Raw genomic sequence first — 21,507 nt, 5'->3', positions numbered from 1 at the left:
CAATTACCAGGCTCCCTTCTCCCTAGAGAAACACCAAATCTCAGCCACAATTGAATGTTCAAGCAGCACACCGACAACCAAAGCATTTTTGGATTTCCATGTCTGACTCTTTAAGGGTAACTGTGAGCTCTGATAAATGTACAGGCCATATTTTTATTTAATACTTTTGGAGGTATTCTTTGATATAGATAAGAAGGCAAATTATGAAGAATTGCTGAAAAAGAGCTTATCACATAAAATAAACACTTTAAAAGACAATGCCTGTGAGTGACTTGATCAGAATTACTAACATTTATTTTTTAAAACTGTACAGAATTATTCTCTGCACAGCTTGGGGTACAGTGAGACTCCTTGGTGATTTTTGTTAAAGGTTCATTTAGAAAGTTTTAAAATATGCTTCTTAATGTTCTTGAGTCAAGGGCTTATTTTAATTTCAACATCTTCCTTGAAGACCCATAAAATATCTTTCTTAACCTTGCATGAAGGATTGAAGGATTGTGGACTGATCCAACAAGAGGCCAAATCCCAGCAATGCACATCTTAAAAACACACAAATTAGGAGCATGAGTTGGCTGCTTGGCCTCTCAAGCCTGCTCCACCATTTAATAAAATCATGCTAATCTGATTACAATGTTAGGTTCAATTCCCCTTCTATGCCTGGTAACCTTTCACCCCATTGCTCAACAGGGCAGCACAGTGGTGCTGCTAGTGGAGCAGCTGCCTTGCAGCACCAGAGACCGGGGTTCAGTCCTGACCTCAGGTGCCGTCTGTGTGGACCTTGTACATTATCCCTATGATCACAGGAGTTTCCCCAGAGTGCTCCAGGTTCCTCTCACGTTCCAAAGATGTGTGTGTTGGTAGGGGAATTGGCAACTGTAAATTGCCCCTAGTGTGTAGGTGAGTGGTTGAATCTTGGGACGAGCTGATGATGTGGGAAGAATAACAAAATGGGATTAATGTAGACACAAGAGAGACTGCAGATGCTGGAAATCTGAAGCAACACACACACAAAATGCTGGAGGAATTCAACAGTTCAGGCAGCATCTATGGAGGGAAACGGACAGTCAACATTTTGGGAAGGGTCTCGGCCCAAAACGTCAACTGCTTATTTCCCTCCATAGATGCTGCCTGACCCGGTGAGTTCCTCCAGCATTTTGTGTGTGTTGCTTGGGATTAATGTAGAATTGGTGTCAGTGGACGGTGATGGTCAGTGCAGATTTGGTGAGCTGAAGGGTTTGTTTCTGTGCTGTATCTCTCTACGATTCTATGGCTCTATCTATCCACCTCTGCCTTCAAAATCAAGGGCTCTGCTTCTGCTGTTTTTTTGAGGAAGAAAGTTCCTCAAAGACTCATGATCAAGGGGATAAAAGGCACATTATCTTTGTCATAAATGGGCAATTCCTTAGTTTTAAACAGCAACCATTTATTCTAGATTCTCCCACAAGATGAAACATTATGTATGTATACAACTTCAAGATTTTATATGCTACAATCAAGTTCCCTCTCGCTCTTTTAAACTACAATCAGCCCTGGCTTGTCCAATCTTTCCTCACAGGACATCCCAGCCATTCCAGCTCTCAGTCTAGTAAGTCCTCCCTGAACTGCTTCCAAAGCATTAACATGCTTCCTTAAGTAAGGAGAACAATTCTATACACAATCCTCCAGATATGGGCACAGCAATGCCCAATATATGCATAACCTTTTGCTTCAAGATCCCCTCGCTTCTGCAAACCAAACCTCTCATGGGGAGATACTGAGGGAACATTTCTTCACTCTGAGGCTGGTGAACCAATGGATATCTCTAGCATACAAGGCTGTAGTGGGGGAGTTGCTGAAGATAGTTAAGAAGAAGATAGACACAAAATGCATCAAGGAGTATTGGGGGAGAGTGGAAATATGGTATTGAGACTAAGGGTCAGCCAGGAAAGTGTTGATTGGAAAAGCAGACTCAAGAGACTGGATGAGTGACTCCTGTTCCTATTTTTCTGTGTTTCCATCTGACAGTCCTGCCGTCTCTCACTATTTACATAATATGCTTCTTCCTCAATTTTCCTGCCAAAGTGATAATGCATTTTCCCACTTTCTACTCCCATTTGGCAGATCATCACCCTACTTTTATCCCGTTTAGGCTTTTTATGCCCGCTTCACAACTTACTTTTTTACCTGCCTTTATACCCAAGGTGACTGCTATGAGCTTTGATGGAAATACTGAGAAGATGGGCCAGAATAGTTCAGTTCTGCATAATCAGTAACAATAGAACATCACGCAGTTGACTATGTTAATCCTTCTTGACTTGCCCATGTTTTGGACTGTCATTGATCATGACTGCTGAGGCTGAGTAAGATTGCCAAATTAAAGTAAAATAGGCCCACATCGACTAGAAATGGAATTGAGATCAATAAAGTCAGCCCTGTTGGATATCTACAACTGTGGGAAAATGCTGTCTCACATTCTGGGTGAAAGTTGGAACCAATCCCAGATTCCCCTATTTCCAAATCACAGATACCACTGGTGCAATACATCTTGATTTTAAAAGAGCAAGTAAGCAGAGAAGCGGGTGACTCTGGAGTGTGACATAGGAAATTCACCAACAGTCAGCCAATCCAGAAAAAAAAAGAATGAATTTCAAGCATAAATTATAGAACATATAACATTACAGCACAGTACAGGCCCTTCGGCCCACGATGTTGTGCCAACATCTTATCCTTCTCTAAGATCTACCTAACCCTCCCACATAGCCATCCATTTTTCTATCTAAGAGTCTAGTTCTGTGCCTATCTAAGAGTCTCTTAAATGTTCCTAATGTATCTCCCTCCACAACCTCTGTTAGCAGTGCAGTCCATGCACCCACCACTCTCTGTGTGAAAAAACTTACCTCTGACATCACCCCTATACCTTCCTCCAATCACCTTGAAATTATGCCCCCACACGTTAGCCATTTTCACCCTGGGAAAAAGTATCTGACTGTCCACTCGATCTATGCATCTTATCATCTTGTGCACCTCTCATCCTCCTTCTCGCTCAACCTATCCTCATAAGACATGCTCTCCAATCCAGGCAGCATCCTGGTAAATCTTCTCTGCACCCTCTCTAAAGCTTCCACATCCTTCCTATAATCAGGCAACCAGAACTGAACACAATACGCCAAGCGTGGTCTAACCAGAGTTGTATAGAGCTGCAACATTACTTCACGGTTCTTGAACTCAATACCCTGACTAATGAAGGCCAAGACACCATACGCCTTCTTAACAACCCTATTGACTTGCGCGGCAACCTTGAGGGATCTATGGACGTGTACCCCATGATCCCTCTGTTCCTCCACACTGCTAAGAGTCCTGCCATTAACCTTGTATTCTGCCTTCAAATTTGATCTTCCAAAGTTAATCACTTCACACTTTTCTGGGTTGAAATCCATCTGCCACTTCTCAGCCCAGCTCTGCATCCTATCAATGTCCCGTAGTAACCTACAGCAACCTGCTACACTATCCACAACACCACCAACCTTCGTGTCATCAGTAAACTTACTAACCCACCCTTGCACATCCTCATCCATAAGACCATAAGGCCATAAGACAAAGGAGCAGAAGTCGGCCATTCGGCCCATCGAGTCTGTTCCGCCATTCTATCATGAGCTGATCCATCCTCCCATTTAGCCCCACTCCCCCGCCTTCTCACCATAACCTTTGATGCCCTGGCTACTCAGATACCTATCAATCTCTGCCTTAAATACACCCAATGACTTTGCCTCCACATCCACCCATGGCAACAAATTCCACAGATTCACCACTCTCTGGCTAAAGAAATTTCTCCGCATTTCTGTTCTGAATGGGCACCCTTCAATCCTGAAGTTGGGCCCTCTTGTACTAGACTCCCCTACCATGGGAAACAACTTTGCCACATCTACTCTGTCCAGGCCTTTTAACATTTGAAATGTTTCTATGAGATCCCCCCTCATTCTTCTGAACTCCAAGGAGTACAGCCCAAGAGCCGTCAAACATTCCTCATGTGTTGATCCTCTCATTCCTGGAATCATTCTAGTGAATCTTCTCTGAACCCTCTCCAATGTCAGCACATCCTTTCTTAAATAAGGATCCTAAAACTGCACACAGTACCCCAAGTAAGGTCTTACCAATGCCTTATAGAGCCTCAACATCACATCCCTGCTCTTATATTCTACTCCTCTAGAAATGAATGCCAACATTGCATTTGCCTTCTTCACCACTGACTCAGCCTGGACATTAACTTTTAGGGTGTCCGGCACGAGGACTCCCAAGTCCCTTTGCATCTCTGAATTTTGAATTTTCTCCCCATTTAAATAATAGTTTCCCCCTTTATTTCTTCTACCAAAGTGCATGATCATACACTTTCCAACACTGTATTTCATTTGCCACTTCTTTGCCCATTCTCCTAGTCTATCCAAGTCTCTCTGCAGACTCTCCGTTTCCTCAACACTACCCGCCCCTCCATCTATCTTTGTATCATCGGCAAACTTAGCCTCAAAGCCACTTATTCCATTATCCAAATTGTTGTTATACAACGTAAAAAGAAGCGGCCCCAACACGGACCCCTGTGGAACACCTCTGGTAACTGGCAGCCAACCAGAATGGGATCCCTTTATTCCCACTCTCTGTTTCCTGCCAATCAGCCAATGCTCTATCCATGCTCGTAACGTTCCTGTAATTCCATGGGCTCTTAACTTGTTTAGCAGCCTCATGAGCAGCACCTTGTGAAAGGCCTTCTGAAAATCCAAATACACAACCTACACTGCATCTCCTTTGTCTTGCCTGCTTGTAATTTCCTCAAAAAATTGCAATAGGTTTGTCAGGCAGGATTTTCCTTTAAGGAAACCATGCTGAGTTCGGCCTATCTTGTCATGTGCCTCCAGGTACTCCATAACCTCATCCTTGACAATCGACTCCAACAACTTCCCAACCACAGATGTAAGGCTAACAGTTCTATAATTTCCTTTTTGCTGTCTCGCACCCTTCTTAAATAGTGGAGTGACATTTGCAATTTTCCAGTCCTCCGGAACCATGCCAGAATCTACTGATTCTTGAAAGATCATTACTAAAGCCTCTGCAATCTCTACAGCTACTTCCTTCAGAACATGAGGGTGCATTCTATCTGGTCCAGGAGATTTAACTACCCTTAGACCATTCAGCTTCCTGAGTACCTTCTCTGTTGTAACTGTGACTGCACACACTTCTCTTCCCTGACACCTTTGAGTGTCCGGTATACTGCTGATGTCTTCCTCAGTGAAGACTGATGCAGAATACTCATTCAGTTCCTCTGCCATCTCCTTGTCTCCCATTACAATTTCTCCAGCGTCATTTTCTATCGGTCCTATATGTACTGTCGCCTGTCTTTTACTCTTTATATACTTGAAAAAACTTTTAGTATCCTCTTTGATATTATTTGCTAGCTTCCTTTCATAGTTCATCTTTTCCTTCCTAATGACCCTCTTCGTTGCCTTTTGTAAGTTTTTAAAAGCTTCCCAATCCTCTATCTTCCCACTAATTTTTGCTTCCTTGTATGCCCTCTCCTTTGCTTTCACAAAGTTATTTATAAAAATTACAAAGACCAGGGGTCCCAGAACAGATCCCTGTGGAACACAACTGGTCACCGACCTCCAGGCAGAATGCGCTCCATCTACCACCACCCTCTGTTTTCTATGGGTGAGCCAATTCTGAATCCACACAGCCAAGTTTCCCTGTATCCCATGCCTCCTGACTTTCTGAATGGGGAACCTTATCAAATGCCTTACTAAAATCCATGTACACCACATCTACTGCTCTACTTTCATTAATATGCTTTGTCATATCCTCAAAGAATTCAGTCAGGCTCGTGAGGCACGACCTGCTCCTCACAAAGCCGTGCTGACTGTCCCTAACTAGCCTATGCTTCTCCAGATGACCGTAAATCCTGTCTATAAGAATCTTCTCCAGTAGTTTGCCCACCACTCAAGTAAGACTCACTCTCCTGTAAATCCTAGGGTTATCCCTACTCTCTTCCTTAAACAAAGGAACAACATTTGCCACCCTCCAATCATCTGGCACTACTCCTGTCACCAGTGAGAACGCAAAGATCATCACCAAAAGCACAGCAATCTCTTCCCTTGCTTCCGATATATCCCGTCCGGCCCCGGTGATTTATCTATCCGAATGCTTTTCAGAAGTTCCAGCACATCCTCCTTCCTCATGTTGACATGCCCTAGCATATCAGCCTGTTGTACGCCATCTTCACAAATGTCAAAGTCTCTCTCACTGGTGAATACTGAAGCAAAATATTCATTAAGGACCTCCCTACCTCTTCCGACTCCAGGCACATGTTTCCTCTTTTATCCCTGATTGGTCCTACCCTCACTCTAGTCATCCTCCTATTCTTCACATATGTTTAGAAAGCCTTGGAGTTTTCCTTAATCCTACTCACCAAAGCCTTTTCATGTCCCCTTCTAGCTCTCCTAAGTCCATTCTTAAGCTCCTTCCTGGCTACCTTGTAATTCTCCAGAGCCCTGTCTGACCCTTGCTTTCTAAACCTTAGGTAAGCTTTTTTCTTCCTCTTGACAAGATATTCTGCATCTCTTGTCAACAATGGGTTCCTTCACTCTACCATCCTTACCCTGCCTCAATGGGACAAACCTATCCAGAAGCCTACGCAAGTACTCCCTAAACAACCTCCACATTTCCGCTGTGCACTTCCCCAGAACATCTGTTCCCAATTTACGCTCCCAAGTTCCTGCCTAATAGCATCATAATTCCCCCTCCCCCAATTAAATACTTTCCCATATCGTCTGCTCCTATCCATCTCCAAGACAATGGTAAAGGTCAAGGAGTTATGGTCACTATCTCCAAAATGCTCTCCCACCGAGAGATCTGAAACCTGAAAGGGCTCATTATCTAGTACCAGGTCTAGTATGGCCTCTCCTCTAGTTGGCCTGTCCACATATTCCATTCTAACTCAGAGTTCCATTCTAACTCAGTTTACATAATGCAATGTACATAATACATTAATACAGTGAAACAAAACATTATTATTCATTTTCTTCAAAGCATTAAAGGATATTTCTCGATGCCTTTAAGGGAGTGTAAGCAGTTGCAATTATTATTATAGACTTAAAAGTAAGAAGGATATATTTTCATATTTTTCATTTGTTAAAGAAACATTGTGTTGGAAACCAACAACAAGAGAATTTATCAGGATGGTGAGTTGGCACTAATGGTTTTTGAGCTGTCAAGGAGGCTGTTTAAAATTAATCTTTTTTAGTGAAGCATAGGTTTTCAAAAGCTTTGACATGAAAAATGTGTACTGTGGAACTGTAATCAATAAATTGCTGAAAGTCATTTTCAGTTATTTAAAATCAATTTATTCCTAAGGTATGGACTACAAACTGAATGAAAATCTATCTTTCTCATTTTTAACTGCATCATATTATAGCACCAACCTACCATTCTTAAAGGTATCAAAGAGTATTTTATAATGCATTGAAGGAAATGAACACATTTTGTTCTGTTACAGTCTGATTGATAAGGTTATACGAATTAGTTAGAATGGAAATCTTAACCAGGCAATCAATTTGTAAAACTGTTGTACCTTGATTGTTGATTGGAACCAAGGCAGAAATGCTACTCAACAATTAGTCTCATCAGTTGTAAATCTGTGCAGACTGATTGGTCAATCTCATTCACTAGGGCAACATTTTCCTCTGTCGTACCTCATTTTTGGAATTAGTCGAGCTGAGATAGCCTAGTTCCATGCTGGCTGTGGAATACACAGATCCCTGAGATTCACGGCGAGACAGGGAGAGACCATTACTCTCTGGAAAATCCACTGAAAAAAGAGAGGTAGAGAGAATTGTTAGTCATATTGTAAAATGCATCTGAGTAATAAAGTGCCTGAGTTTGTTTCTTGATGGGGGGGGGGGGGGGGGGTCAATGGATACACAAACTATCCAGATTCTAAGACCACAAGAACATGTCATAGAATCAATCTTTCATCAAACTAAGTAATCTTATCCAGATTAGATGATGGGGAGACTACCAAATCAGTCTGTGTGTGGTTGGGCTGAGAGAGAAGATTAGGCTTGGCTATGCTTCTGTCCACAGTTAAGTGTGGGTGGCGTATTGACACAGCTAGTAGAGGTTCCAGTGAGCCAGGACTGATCAATCAAATGTCAAAAAATTGCTTCCAGTGGCAGAAATGTTGATAAGCAGTAAACATAAATTTAAGGTTTTTGGTGGCTTAAGCAAAAGCTGGATGCAACAAGTTGTTATCATCTGCTTGGAATAGTGATGGAGGCAGATTCAATAATAAACATGAAATAGAATTTTGATAAATACTTGAAGTGAACAAAACCATAATGATTTTGGAAGAGCAGAAAAGTAAGTCGAGATAATGGCACAGGCATGATGGGGTGACGTCCATGTTGCAGTCTGTGTGGCGAGGGTAACCCCACAATGTTTTTGGGTAGGAAGTTTTAGGATTCTACTCCGATAATAACTCAGGAACTATGATATACTTCCAAGCTAGAAAGACTTCACTGCTGCCCTTGTAGTTATACATGGTGAATATTGTGGTTTGGAAAGTGCTGCCAAATAGACCTCAGTGAGATTGCTCATATGGTTGAAAGACTGACCACTTTAGGAGTGGGTAGAAGCCCTTTCCAAAGCAGCAACAGAGATGATGATTAAAATAACCAACACTACCCAATGTGGCGTACACTTATTATGACTGGGAGGAATCAAGTTCTGTTTCAGTGTCAGAATATGAGCAGCTTCATGTAATCCTTCAGGCATCCTTCACTGTCAGGCATTTTAGGATGGGTACTCATGGCAGCAGGCATTTGTTAAACTATAATCCAATTTAGAGATATAATTTTCAGGAAATGATGAAGAAGGCAGAAACTTGCCAAAAAGCACACACTCAAAAGTTAGAATTAAATATTGTCTGAACCTGCCAGCAGTGTAAAATCACTGGATAAACTCACAAGATAGGAACATATGACTTCAATGGAACAAATTCTTGGAAGCAGAATGCAATGTGTAGCAGTTGCTCCATTGCATGTTTAGTGCTGTCAATCATGGATGCATTTCCCCTGTTTATTTTTACTCTTAGGATACCAATATCTGTTAAATAATGGGAAGATCCAAACATACCCTACAGCATCCTCTTAAATTTGATAGCATACTATTAGAACATGCTGCATCCTATTAACTTACAATGTGAACCATTATGTTGACTCTATTACAATGTAGTGCTTAATATTATGCACTTATTCAAATATTCATTGGTTTGTCTATTTCCAGCATGTGCCTCACCTCCCAAGGAATCTCCTTTCTCTTTCCTGCGGCTTAGTTTGCTTGTACTTCTCCACATCTTATTTTCCAAGTTTCCTCCTTTTCTATCGTAGCTCTCCTGTCGAACGCCGCTGAAGGACTTTCCCGGCTTCAGTTTCTGCTTCTGCTTTAGGACAGCAAGAGACATTTCATTGTAGTTATCATCCTGCTTACTTACCCTGTACACTCGAAAGTGAAAGTAATCAAATACCAGTCATGTGTTCTTATCTGTGGTCAGTTGAACTGTCCATCATATGTATTGGACTAAATTCAATACATGAATCCTGGATGGTACATTGCCTCCCAGGTGCCAGGGTCCGGGATGTCTCTGATCAGGTCCACAGCATTGTTGAGCGGGAGGGAGAACAGCCAGAAGTCGCGATGCATGTTGGTACCAACGACATAGGTAGGAAGAGGGATGAGGTCCTGAAAAGTGAGTTTAGGGAGCTGGGCAGAAGGCTAAAGAACAGGACCTCAAGGGTAGCAATCTCAGGATTGCTGCCAGTGCCACCTGATAGTGAAAGTAAGAATAGGAGGAGATGGCAGATGAATGCCTGGCTGAGGAGTTAGTGCAGGAGGGAAGGTTTTAAATTTTTGGATCATGGGGATCTCTTCTGGGGAAGGTGGGACCTGGACAGAGAGGATAGGTTACACCTGAACCCGAGGGGGACCAAAATCCTTGCAGGCAGCTTTGCTAGGGTTTAAACTAGTTTGCGAGGGGGATGGGAACCAGAGCGGTAGGTCAGAGGAAGAAGTGGATGGGGAAAAGTCAGATCTAACATGTAGAGAGGCTTTGAGGAAGGAGAAGCAGAGTATAGGGTATAAAAGTAGAAAGGGGGATAGGGTAAAGTGCATTTACTTAAATGCAAGAAGTATCAGGAATAAGGGTGATGAGCTGAGAGCTTGGATAAGTACATGGGACTATGATATTGTGGCCCTTGCAGAGACTAGGCTGTCACCAGGGCAGGAATGGACATTGAATATTCCTGGAATTCAGTGTTTTAATAGGGGGGGGGGGGGGAGAGGAGGAGGGGTGGTGATACTGGTCAGGGATACTATTACAGCTGCAAAAAGGGTGGATAATGTAGAAGGATCCTCTCTAGAGTCAATATGGGTGGAAGTTAGGAACAAGAAAGGAGCAGTTACTACTGGGAGTATTCTATAGGCCCCCCAGTAGCAGCAAGGATACTGAGGAGCAGATTGAGAGGCAGATTTTGGAAAGGTGCAAGAATAACAGGGTTGTTATCATGGGAGACTTCAACTTCCCAAATATTGATTGGCACCTGCTTAGTACCAAAGGTTTAGATGGGGCAGAGTTTATTAAGTGTGTCCAGGATGCATTCCTGTCACAATATGTTTACAGGCCAACTGGAGGAAATGTCATATTAGATCTAGTATTAGGTAATGAACCGAGTCAGGTGACAGATCTCTCAGTGGGTGAGCATTTGGGGGACAGTGACCACCGCTCCCTAACCTTTAGCATTGTCATGGAAAAGGATAGGAGCAGAGAGGACAGGAAGATATTTAATTGGGGAAAGGCAAATTATAAAGCTATAAAGCTAGAAAGCTAGAACTTGTGAGAGTAAATTGGGATGAAGTTTTTGAAGGGAAATGTACAATGGGGATGTGGTCATTGTTCAGGGATCTCTTGCAGGAGGTTAGGGATAAATTTGTCCCAGTGAGGCAGAGAAAGAATGGCAGGGTGAAGGGTGAGGTGAAACAACTAGTTAGGAGGAAGAAGGCAGCATACATAAAGTGTCGGAAGAAAGGATCAGATAGGGCTCATGAGGAACATAGGATAGCAAGGAAGGAACTTAAGAAGGGGCTGAGGGGAACAAGAAGGGGACATGAAAAGGCCTTGGCAAGTAGGGTTAAGGAAAATCCCAAGGCTTTTTTCACTTATGTGAAGAGCAGAAGGATGACGAGATTAAAGGTAGGACCAATTAGAAACAAAGGTGGGAAGATGTGCCTGGAAGTTGTGGAAGTGGGTGAGGTTCTCAATGAATACTTCTCTTCAGTATTCACCAAGGAGAGGGGTCTGGATGATGCTGAGGACAATCTTGATAAGGTTAATGTTCTGGAGCATGTAGATATCAAGAGAGAGGATGTGTTGGAGCTGTTAGAAAATATTAGGACAGATAGGTCCCTGGGCCCTGATGGAATATTCCCCAGGCTGCTCCGCAAGGCGAGGGAGGAGATTGCTGAACTCTTGACTAGGATCCCTGAGTCCTCGTTGTCCATGGGAATGGTACCGGAGGATTGGAGGGTGGCAAATGTTGTCCCCTTATTCAAAAAGGGTAGTCGGGATAGTCCAGGGATTTACAGACCAGTGAGCCTTATGTCTGTGGTGGGAAAGCTGTTGGAAAGAATTCTTACAGATAGGATATATAAGCATTTAGAGAATCATGGACTGATTAGGGACAGCTAGCATGGCTTTGTGAAGGGAAGATCACGTCTCCCAAGCCTGATAGGATTCTTTCAGGAGGTGACCAGGAAGATTGATGAGGGTAGTGTAGTAGATGTGGTCTACGTGGATTTTAGTAAGGCGTTGACAAGGTTTCACATGGTAGGCTTCTTCAGAAGGTCAGAGGGCATGGGATCCAGGGATGCTTGGCCGTGTGGATTCAGAATTGGCTTGCCTGTAGAAAGCAGAGGGTTGTGGTAGAGGGAGTGCATTCAGATTGGAGAGCTGTGACTAGCGATGTCCCACAAGGTTCAGTTCTGGGACCTCTACTTTTGAGACATTTATTAATGATTTGGATGAGGGGGTAGAAGGGTGGGTTGACAAGTTTGAAGATGACACAAAGGTCGGTGGTGCTGTGGATAGTGTGGAGGACTGTCGAAAATTGCAGAGGGATATTGATAGGATGCAGAGCTGGGCTGAGAAGTGGCAGATGGAGTTCAATCCGGAGAAGTGTGAGGTGGTACACTTTGGAAGGACAAACTCCAAGGCAGAGTACAAGGTTAATGGCAGGATTCTGGGTAGTGTGGAGGAGCAGAGGGATCTGGGGGTTCATATCCACAGATCACTGCATGTTGCCTTACAGGTGGATAGGGTAGTTAAGAAAGCTTATGGGATGTTAGCTTTCATAAGTCGTGGGATCGAGTTTAAGAGCCGTGAGGTAATGATGCAGATCTGCAAAACTCTGGTTAGGCCACACTTGGAGTACTGTGCCCAGTTCTGGTCGCCTCATTGTAGGAAAGATGTGGAAGCATTGGAAAGGGTGCAGAGGAGATTTACCAGGAGGCTGCCTGGATTGGAGAGTATGGATTATGAGGAGAGACTAAGGGAACTAGGGCTTTACTCTTCAGAGAGAAGGAGGATGAGGGGAGACATGATAGAAGTATACAAAATATTAAGAGGAATAGATACAGTAGACAGCCAGCGCCTCTTTCCCAGGGCACCAATGCTCAATACAAGAGGGCATGGCTTTAAAGTAATGGTTGGAAGTTCAAGGGAGATATCAGAGAGAGGTTTTTCACCCGGAGAGTGGTTGGTGCATGGAATGCGCTGCCTCAGGTAGTGGTGGAGGCAGGTACATTGGTTGAGTTCAAGAGATTGTTAAATAAGCATATGGAGGAATTTAAAATAGGGGGATATGTGGGAGGAAGGGGTTAGATAGTCTTAGGCATGGTTTAAAAACATGGTGAGTCGAAGGGCCTGTGTTGTGCTGTATAGTTCTATTCTCTATAAAGAACTTGCTGTGAGAGTAGTGGTACATGGGTGGTGTATATTGTGCCAAAGTGCAACCAAGAAGAAATCTTGTCTTAATCAGAAATCACTTTAAACTGGTGGACAATTGGCACTGCTCTATAATTAACATCACAATTGCAGTAAATTGCCCTTAATCTTCACACAAATTTCTGCACTTAACACACCAGTGGAATTTAAATCTAAAATTAATACCTATTTAAAAGCATAATAATTAACAACAGCCAATTATCTCCTCTTCAAGAAAGTTAGTAACTAAGTCAAATTCCTTTACGTCAGGAGTTTCAAAACTCTCAAGATTTTAAATTATTTTAAAAATACATTTCTCTTTTTTTGATTTCTCTCTCATATCCTTATTTTCCTCCCCCCAGCTCCATAAGTGATTGGGCAATAATTCACCCATTCAGATTCATCATCCTACCTCTATTTATTTCATTGGTTGAGGAGATGGATTGGCTGCCCCAACTTCACCGTGTTTCTGGTCCCCCATTGTCCTCACTGCACATTATTAGTTTGCACTCATGGCAAAAATGTTTAAAGCAGCATAAGTGACTCTTGTTAATGGGGGTTGCCTTGAGAAGCACCCTATCAACCCCTACTCCAAATCTAAGACTTTACATCAGCAAGAGCTGAGGTCTAGTGAAGTGCAAATGGACACAGTGGAATTTAGCATGTCAAAACCAATACATACCGCTCATATGTTTAAAATTTATTCCAATAAACATTAAGGGGCATCTAGACAAAGTGTTCAATATGTTTTGGTAACTGTAGATAAATTATTTCTGTTTCTAGGATAACTAAGAAAGAGGCAACAAAATCTTACAGTTAAAGCTAGATTTCTTTTTAGGTGTTTCACACCAAAGATAGAAGAAATTTAGAATTCTCTCCAACAAAAGATGCACAGATAACTGGAGCTCGTAAGAGTGGGGTTGGTAAAATGTCATTATAGGTATGTTTATCACACCTATAATAACCATAACCTATAATACAAGGATGAACAACAAAGGTGGATAAATGGAGAGATCAGTGTATTTGAATCAAGAGCAGAGTAAACCACAGAACTATAGAAAACTACAGCACAGAAAACAGGCCATTCGGCCCTTCTAGTCTGTGCCAAAACATTATTCTGCTAGTCCCATTTACCTGCCCCCAGCCATACCCCTCCAGACCCCTCTCGTCCATGTATCTATCCAATTTACTGTTAAAAGTTAAGAGTGAGCCCGCATTTACCACATCAGATGGCAGCCCGTTCCACACTCCCACCACTCTTTGAGTGAAGAAGTTCCCTCTAATGGACTCTACTTGTTTCAGTGTTCAACTACTGCTATATTCTTTTTACAACTTTCACCTCATTTGATCAGCTTGGTCTACCCTACACATAAAGACATTGAGTTCCAGCACTTCCCCACCTGCTGCAGTGTGAGCAGAATTCTATGGCTGCCTCATCAGTAGGCCAGGCTGGCTGGTCATTCAGCAATAATAAGGCAACCTGGAGCAGGATTAGAATGTGTCGCAGAGGTGCAGGTTTAATGGCTGTGAGAGTAATCATTACTTTAAGGATCCCGAGGTTACTTTCACTTGAAGGACCCTGTCACATGATTGATCATGGAAATATTGCATGTTTGAAGCTTCTGCTGACTAAGAACACAAGAAAATAGGAGCAGGAGTAGGCCACTCAGCGCCTCAAGCCTAACCTGCCTTTCAATATGATCATGGCTGACTTATACTGGTTTCAACTCCTTTTCTGTGCCGGTTTCCCCAAACCCCAATTCCTCAACCTTTCAGATATTTATCTACCTCCACCATTAAATATATCCAATAATTTCACCTCCACCACCCCAGGGACAGAGAATTCCAGAGATCCACGACTGTCTGAGAGAAGAAATTTCTACACACCTTGGTTTTAAATGACTGACCCCTTACTTTGTAGTTCTGTCCCCTTTTTCAAGACCGTCGAACTAATGGAAACATCTAATTGGGGGTAAACTCAAATCTAGACCAGTTCAGGTCTCACAATACACCACATGAGGATAGACTCAGTTCCAGGTATGTCATCTCAGATCATGTCAACCCAGGGAGTTATCATTATGTGCTCTTCAGGATGGGCATAGGTTGGTTACAGAACAACTAAAGCCATGAGTCTGGAGCTTATCCATTGGGCAATGGAATTTTCAATCTGAAAAGTGTTTCTTTCAGTGAGGCAATTAAAGAGGTTGTAGGTCAGCGGTCATGACATCTGTACATTATCCCATGTTAGAAACAGAACTTTACCTTTTTGGAACCTTCCTGGTCATGCTTATGATCAAAGGACTGACTTCCTTGCAGTGAGGTCCTGCCAGGGAGGGGCCTACCCTCGACTTCTGCCAGCACACACTGCTGGTAAAGTGGGGACTTCACAAACCGGGTGTAGCTGTCAAACTTCATCAGGTTAAAGATCTGTGGAGAGACATTCAGATTAGTTTATTGTCAAAAACACCAAGGTGCACTGAAATTCCTTGCACACATAAAGATTACAGAGTAAACAGTAAACATGGTAATAATAAATATAACAATAAATACAGTGACAAGCGCAAAACAACAGAATGGTGCAGAACCAACTGCAGATGCTGGAATCTGGAGCAGGAAAACAATCTTCTGGAGGAATTCAGCAGGTCAAGTAGCATCTGTGGAAGCATAAGGATGCTCGATGTTTTAGTCCTGATGCAGAGTCTTGACTTGAAACATTGACCATCCGTTTGCCCCTACAGACGCTGCTCAACCCAATGAGTCTTCCAGCAGCTTGTTTTTTGCTTCAGAGAAGTTTGATTCCTGGGATGAAGAATATTTTATGAAGAAAATATGAGCATTTGGGCTGATACTCACAAGAATGTGGAAGAATGAGAGGTGATCTTATTGAAACAGATAAAATTCTGAGGGTGATATTGTAGATCAGTGCAACAAACACAATATCTGGTAGCATGAAGGTTGCATAATCAAGAACTATTTATGGTATTAGAACGTGATGATGTAGTTGAAAGTTCAAAGACAGAAGGATGTAGCTTTGTCTTTGGGAACAAGTGTTGAACATGCATGGGTGGATCGATCAGCTGACTACAGATATACTGGTGAGGCAGTTCAGTGATACATCAGGTAGTGCTACTGCCTCATAGATCCAGTGATCCAGGCTCTTTCCTGCCCTCAGCTTCACTGTCTGTGTGGAGTTTGCACATTCTCCCTGTGATCATTTGGGTTTTCCCCATGGTGCTCCAGTTTCCTCCCATGTCCCAAAGATGTGCAGCTTGGTAGGTTAATTGGTCACTATAAATTCTCTCTACTGTGTAAGCAAGTGCAGGTGGATGATCGAATTGATGGGAATGTGGCGAACATAGGGCACAGGGAACATTATTGGGGGAATGGGATTGATCTGTGACCCAGCATAGATGTGACGGCTGAATAACCTAATTCTATGTAGCCAGGATAAATAGAAAAATTTGACTGGGAGAAACCCTTTCTTTATAGACGTGACTCACTTACAGGGGAATGTCTGTGTTTGTTATGTAAAATTACTTGCAGAATACATTAGATAAAGTCCCTCATAAGACTGTTAGTCAAAGCTGAAGCTCATGGAATTGAAGGAAAATGATTGGCCTGTTTAAGAAATTGGCCCAGAGACAGAGAGTTGGAACAATGGGCGAGTACACAGACTGGCAAATGTCCTGCATGTTTCTGTGTTGGGAATGAAACAAAACAATGTATTTAGGAATGCTTACTTGATGGAATAGAAAGCCACATATCCAAATTTGTTTGTGCAATAAGCATGGGCAATAGTACAGATGGAAGAACTAAATTATAAAGTGAAGCTAATAATTTAAGTTAATGGCCAAAGCCTTGGGAAATGGTTATCAAGGTAAGCAGTTATGAGGTCATTCAGTTTAGACCATAAAAGGTTAAACCAGAGTACTTTCCAAATGATGAAAACATAGAGCAATGGAATTCCAAAGACACCAGGGGTCCAGGTACATGGATCATCAAACAGCAATGGACGGGTACAGAAAATGATCAGAAAGACAATGGAATGCTGTCCCTAGTACCAAGTGGACAAAATGGTAGAGTACTGGAGCTGCACATCACCCCAGTGGGTTTATGCTTGGAACACAGTTCTGGGGCCCCATTCTACAGGGATGATACATTCTCATGGGAGGAAGTACAGTGAAGACTTCCAGGAAAGACACCCGAATACCAAGTGTAAAAGTGCAAGGCAAGATTATGTAAACTAATGCAAAAAATAAATTGCTGGAGGAACTCAGCAGGTCAAGCAGCATCTGTGGAGACAAGGAGTTCCTCCAGCAGTTGCTTCAGATTCCAGTACTATAGTCCCTTGTGTCTCCGATATGCAAACTAATATCACAGTGCATGGATTTTTAGAGCTTAAGGGGTGATTTAATTAATGTTTTCAAGATAAGTAAAAGTCTGGTAAGGTGGTTGGAGAAAAACTACTTGTCCTAAATTGAGAGTCTGTGACAATGGTACATTATCTAGTGATACACCAGATAAGAAGTTATGCACAGATACACAAAGTTATACACAAATGATGACAGAAGTCCTCTTCAGCAAAGGACAATTGATGTTAGGTCAATTATTAAATTTAAATTTAATTCTTACAAATTTTTGTTAACCAAAGATTTTAAGGAATATAAGCCAAAGGCAATATATTGAATTGGTTGGCAGATAAGGCATTATTTCATTAAAAGGTAAAACAGGCTTTAGAAACTGAATAGTATACTACCATTCTTTTGTTCCATGGTTCAGACCATAGAGATTTTTTTGGAATGTGACAGTGATAAGATAGTTCAGTTATATGGAGAGATGGAACAAATTGAGATTGCCCTCCCCAGAACAGGGAAGGTTAACAGGATATCTGATGGAATAATTCAAAATCATGAACATATTGAAAGTTTAAATACAGTTTCCAGTGGGAGAAAGGTCACAAACCAGAGCACACAGATTTAAGGTGACTGGCAAAAGAACCAGAAGGGAAATAGGACGATTTACTTTATACAGCAAGTTGTGATCTGAAATTGAGAAAATTCAACTGCATCTTTCAAAGTGGAATTAGACATTTGAAAAATTATATATATGTTCAGATCCAAGGTAAATGAGACAGAGGTCAGGAAAGGTTGGGTGCCTGGCACAGACAAGATGGAAAATGGCATGCATCTCAGCTGAATCATTTATTGATTCAAGAGTCTATAATGCTTAAACTGAACTCCAGCATAACTAAATATAATTTAGTGAACCATCATGGTTTATCAGTGCTTCCCTCTGGTAGTGGTTCTCTATCCAAGTATATAGGGACCAAGCATGTGCTCCTGGCATACATCAGGCTTGCCTTACTCAACATTTTCAGGAGTGGTTGAGGCCTGGCTGGGGGTCACCACAGGAAGGACTTGTTCCTATGTTTAGACCAGAGGCAAGGCTTATCTTCTGGATGGTGACACCAGGGAAAGCAGCTCAAAATCTAAGTGCCTAGTGGAAACAGGGCATTATTAATAACCCCCAGGCCTAATGTTCAGGACATATGCTTTCTTTGTTGAGCCAATTTCAGGCCAAGAAATAAGTATGAAGTTTACTTAATGATCTGCCTGGATGGCATGTGAACAAAGTTTTTCACTGTGTCTCGGTACACATAACAATTACAAACCAACACCCATACCAATTTTTAAATTCTGGTGCAAATGGAGTCAAAACGTTAACAGTTATATTTATTTCCCCTCCCTGCCAAAAACAATGGGCAATTTCAATTTATCTTTTGTGAACCAACCTTTGCTCATCTTTACTCTCTCAAGTGAAGATACAACATCTTTTCAACTGAATTCGGTGCGGGATCTGACATACCAACTTCACCTTGAATTGGGATATTCACAAGACTTGAACTCACCAGCTAGGCAGTACTGAGGAAGTGCTGAACTGGTGGAGATGTGACACTTGCAGGTGTAAGGCCCAATGAATATGATAAAATCCTATGCTGTTACTTTGAAGCAGAGCTGGTGAGTTCTTCTCGTGTTTTTGCCACTACTTATTCCTGAATCAACATCAGTGACGGATATTAGCTGGGTGTTATGCCAATGCTATTAGTTGGACCTCATTGTGTAAATTGGGTGCCTGAATTTGAGAGTGGTTACACTCCAGAAGTGCTTCAAGAAACTTTGAAGCCGGAAAAGCAATATAAATTAAAGATATTCAAAATACTTTCAACCACCAGTCAAGTTATACATGTACCAAGCAGAGTTTTTTATATAAGCACCTCCTGAAGGTATTGACTCTAAGACTGCAGATGTGAGAGATAGTTTAATTGACATGTGGTCATGAAGTAGAGTGAGATGAGGACTGGCAGATTGTACCTGAAGCTGTTGTGCCTTGAACATATCTGACCGAGGGTCATTAAGGACATCTTCCTCCAGCTGTGCTTGTCTGTCAATGTTGATAGGACTGAGGGAGCTGCTGGACAGGTATGTGCTGTAGATCTCGCCAGCAATCTGTGAGAGCTGAACACAGGACAAAGAGAATTAGGTCAAAACAATGCTCTTCTATATATGTGGGAGCTACACAAATAATAAGGGAGGATAAATCAGAAAATATTATTAATCAATGATATTGGTGTAGTTTTCCCTCAGTGTATCAAGGCTTAATTGCTTTAGTTAGTCAATGTGGCTGCAAGTTGCTCGCATTATCCATCTTCATTGTTGGTCAAGTAACAGAGATATCCAGAAAACTAAAATAAATCAAGGGAAGGAATCAGGCCTGATGATTTTAAATCAAGGGAATTAAAAGGTAAACAAATTTTCCTGATTCGGGAAATATCCTGGATCAGAAATTGCTCGTGTCATTCCGTTATTTAAGAAGCATTAGAGAGATATGTTAGGAAATTATAGAGATACAACTGGAGCAACACACAAAGTTCCTCCAGTGTCTTTGTATGTTACTTTGGAAATTATATGACTTATTGTCTAAAGATCATTGTGAATGAGTTGCTGACAATATCAGGGACAGAGTGACTGGCTTCTTGGACAATGATGAATTGATCAGAGAGACCAGCATCAAGTTTATAATGCCTGACAAACCTAGTTGGATGTTTTGAGGTCACTAATGGAGTAGCTACAGGGGTAGCTATGGATGGTATTTACATGGTCTTTCAAAACGCATTTAATAACACTCCATGCATAGTTGGCAAAGGTGAAACTAGAATCAATCTACTGACTTAAGTAGGCAGTTGGCTAGGAGGTAGGAGATAAGAGAACAGTGATAATGTGTGTATCAAATGGTAGAATAGGACCCTTAGGGACAGTATTGGGGCTTCAACTCTTCATTGCATTCGCAGCTCAAAGAATAGCGAGCCGTATATCTGTTTTCTAATTATACCAAGTTAGGTGGCACAGTAAACAGTGTTGATGAAAGCAGAAAGTTGTGAAGGAGCATGAAGCAAGTGGGCTAAACTGTGGCAGATGGAGTTTAACATGAGGAAGATTAATATCATCCATTTTGGATTTGACAAAGATCAATCTGATGATTTTCCAAAAGGTAAGACATATGGAGACACAGGGAGGTTTAGGGGTCCATAAAAAAGTTGACAATTTCAAAAATAAGATGAATTGAGAACTTTGGTTCCCAAAGTTCCCAATTACTAGAACTTATCATTTCCATATTTCCTTACGGCACAGAATGAGTTCATATCAACCCATCGAGTTTAAGCTGTTTCACAGAGCAATCCTATTCCCCACTAATGTTACCTGTTCTCCTCACATCCCATCAACTCCCCCAGGATGCTACCACTCAATAACAACAGTAGGGACAATTCAGTAGCCAATTAACCCACTAACCCACACATCCTTGTGATGTGGGAGGAAACCAGACCAGCTGGAGGAAACTCATGTGGTCATGGGGAGAACATTCAAACTCCACACAGAAGGCAGTGGATGTCAGAATCGAGCTCAGGTCTATGGAGTTGCAAGGCAGCTGCTCTACTGTGCTGCCCACTGTAACCTCTGCCTAAGTCTGCAGCATCCTAATTGATGCAGATTAACTGTTTGATTAGTCATTGTATAATATGATTATTGGGATGCCAGATGTATTTAAGACATCCACCTACCAATACCCATGTAAAATATGTTGAAACACATGATAATAACACCATCCCAAACAGAGCTGGGCATTGATATGAATAGACTCCATACCGACACAAAATATTGACAGATGTAGTTTGTACGATAGGAGCCAGCAAGAGGAAATGGAAGCTTCACCTTGCTGAAGATCCCTTGACATTGGGAAGAGGGAATTGGTCCTCGTTATTGAACTCAAAGGTTGTGCACTTCAAGAGAATACGTGGGCACAGTCAGCATCCAGGGAGCCTTCATCCCAACCTCAGCTCAACTCTCTGGAGAAGAATAGAAAGCTGCAGTTGCACAGAGAAACAAATGCAACAAGTG

General features: G+C 42.0%; 1 protein-coding gene across 5 annotated transcripts in view; it reads right to left on the bottom strand.

Annotated features, from left to right (window-relative positions):
• Positions 1–21,507, bottom strand: part of LOC127569425 (regulator of G-protein signaling 14-like) — an 88,018-nt gene that overhangs the window by 18,292 nt on the left and 48,219 nt on the right. For 4 of the 5 annotated variants that reach the window (XM_052014053.1, XM_052014058.1, XM_052014056.1 and 1 more), the window contains 4 exons: positions 19,426–19,569; positions 15,317–15,481; positions 9,316–9,460; positions 7,713–7,828 (listed from right to left, as the gene is read on the bottom strand). In XM_052014053.1, coding sequence (XP_051870013.1) covers positions 7,713–7,828; positions 9,316–9,460; positions 15,317–15,481; positions 19,426–19,569 — 570 coding nt within the window. The remainder of the gene's footprint in view (positions 1–7,712; positions 7,829–9,315; positions 9,461–15,316; positions 15,482–19,425; positions 19,570–21,507) is intronic. The other variant, XM_052014055.1, reaches the window with a different exon arrangement.

Source organism: Pristis pectinata, chromosome 4 (assembly GCF_009764475.1).
Source record: "Pristis pectinata isolate sPriPec2 chromosome 4, sPriPec2.1.pri, whole genome shotgun sequence".
In the NCBI taxonomy this organism is placed as follows: Eukaryota; Metazoa; Chordata; class Chondrichthyes; order Rhinopristiformes; family Pristidae; genus Pristis; species Pristis pectinata.
Note: the sequence above shows the minus strand (reverse complement) of the source record. Positions and strands in the feature narration are given on the sequence as shown.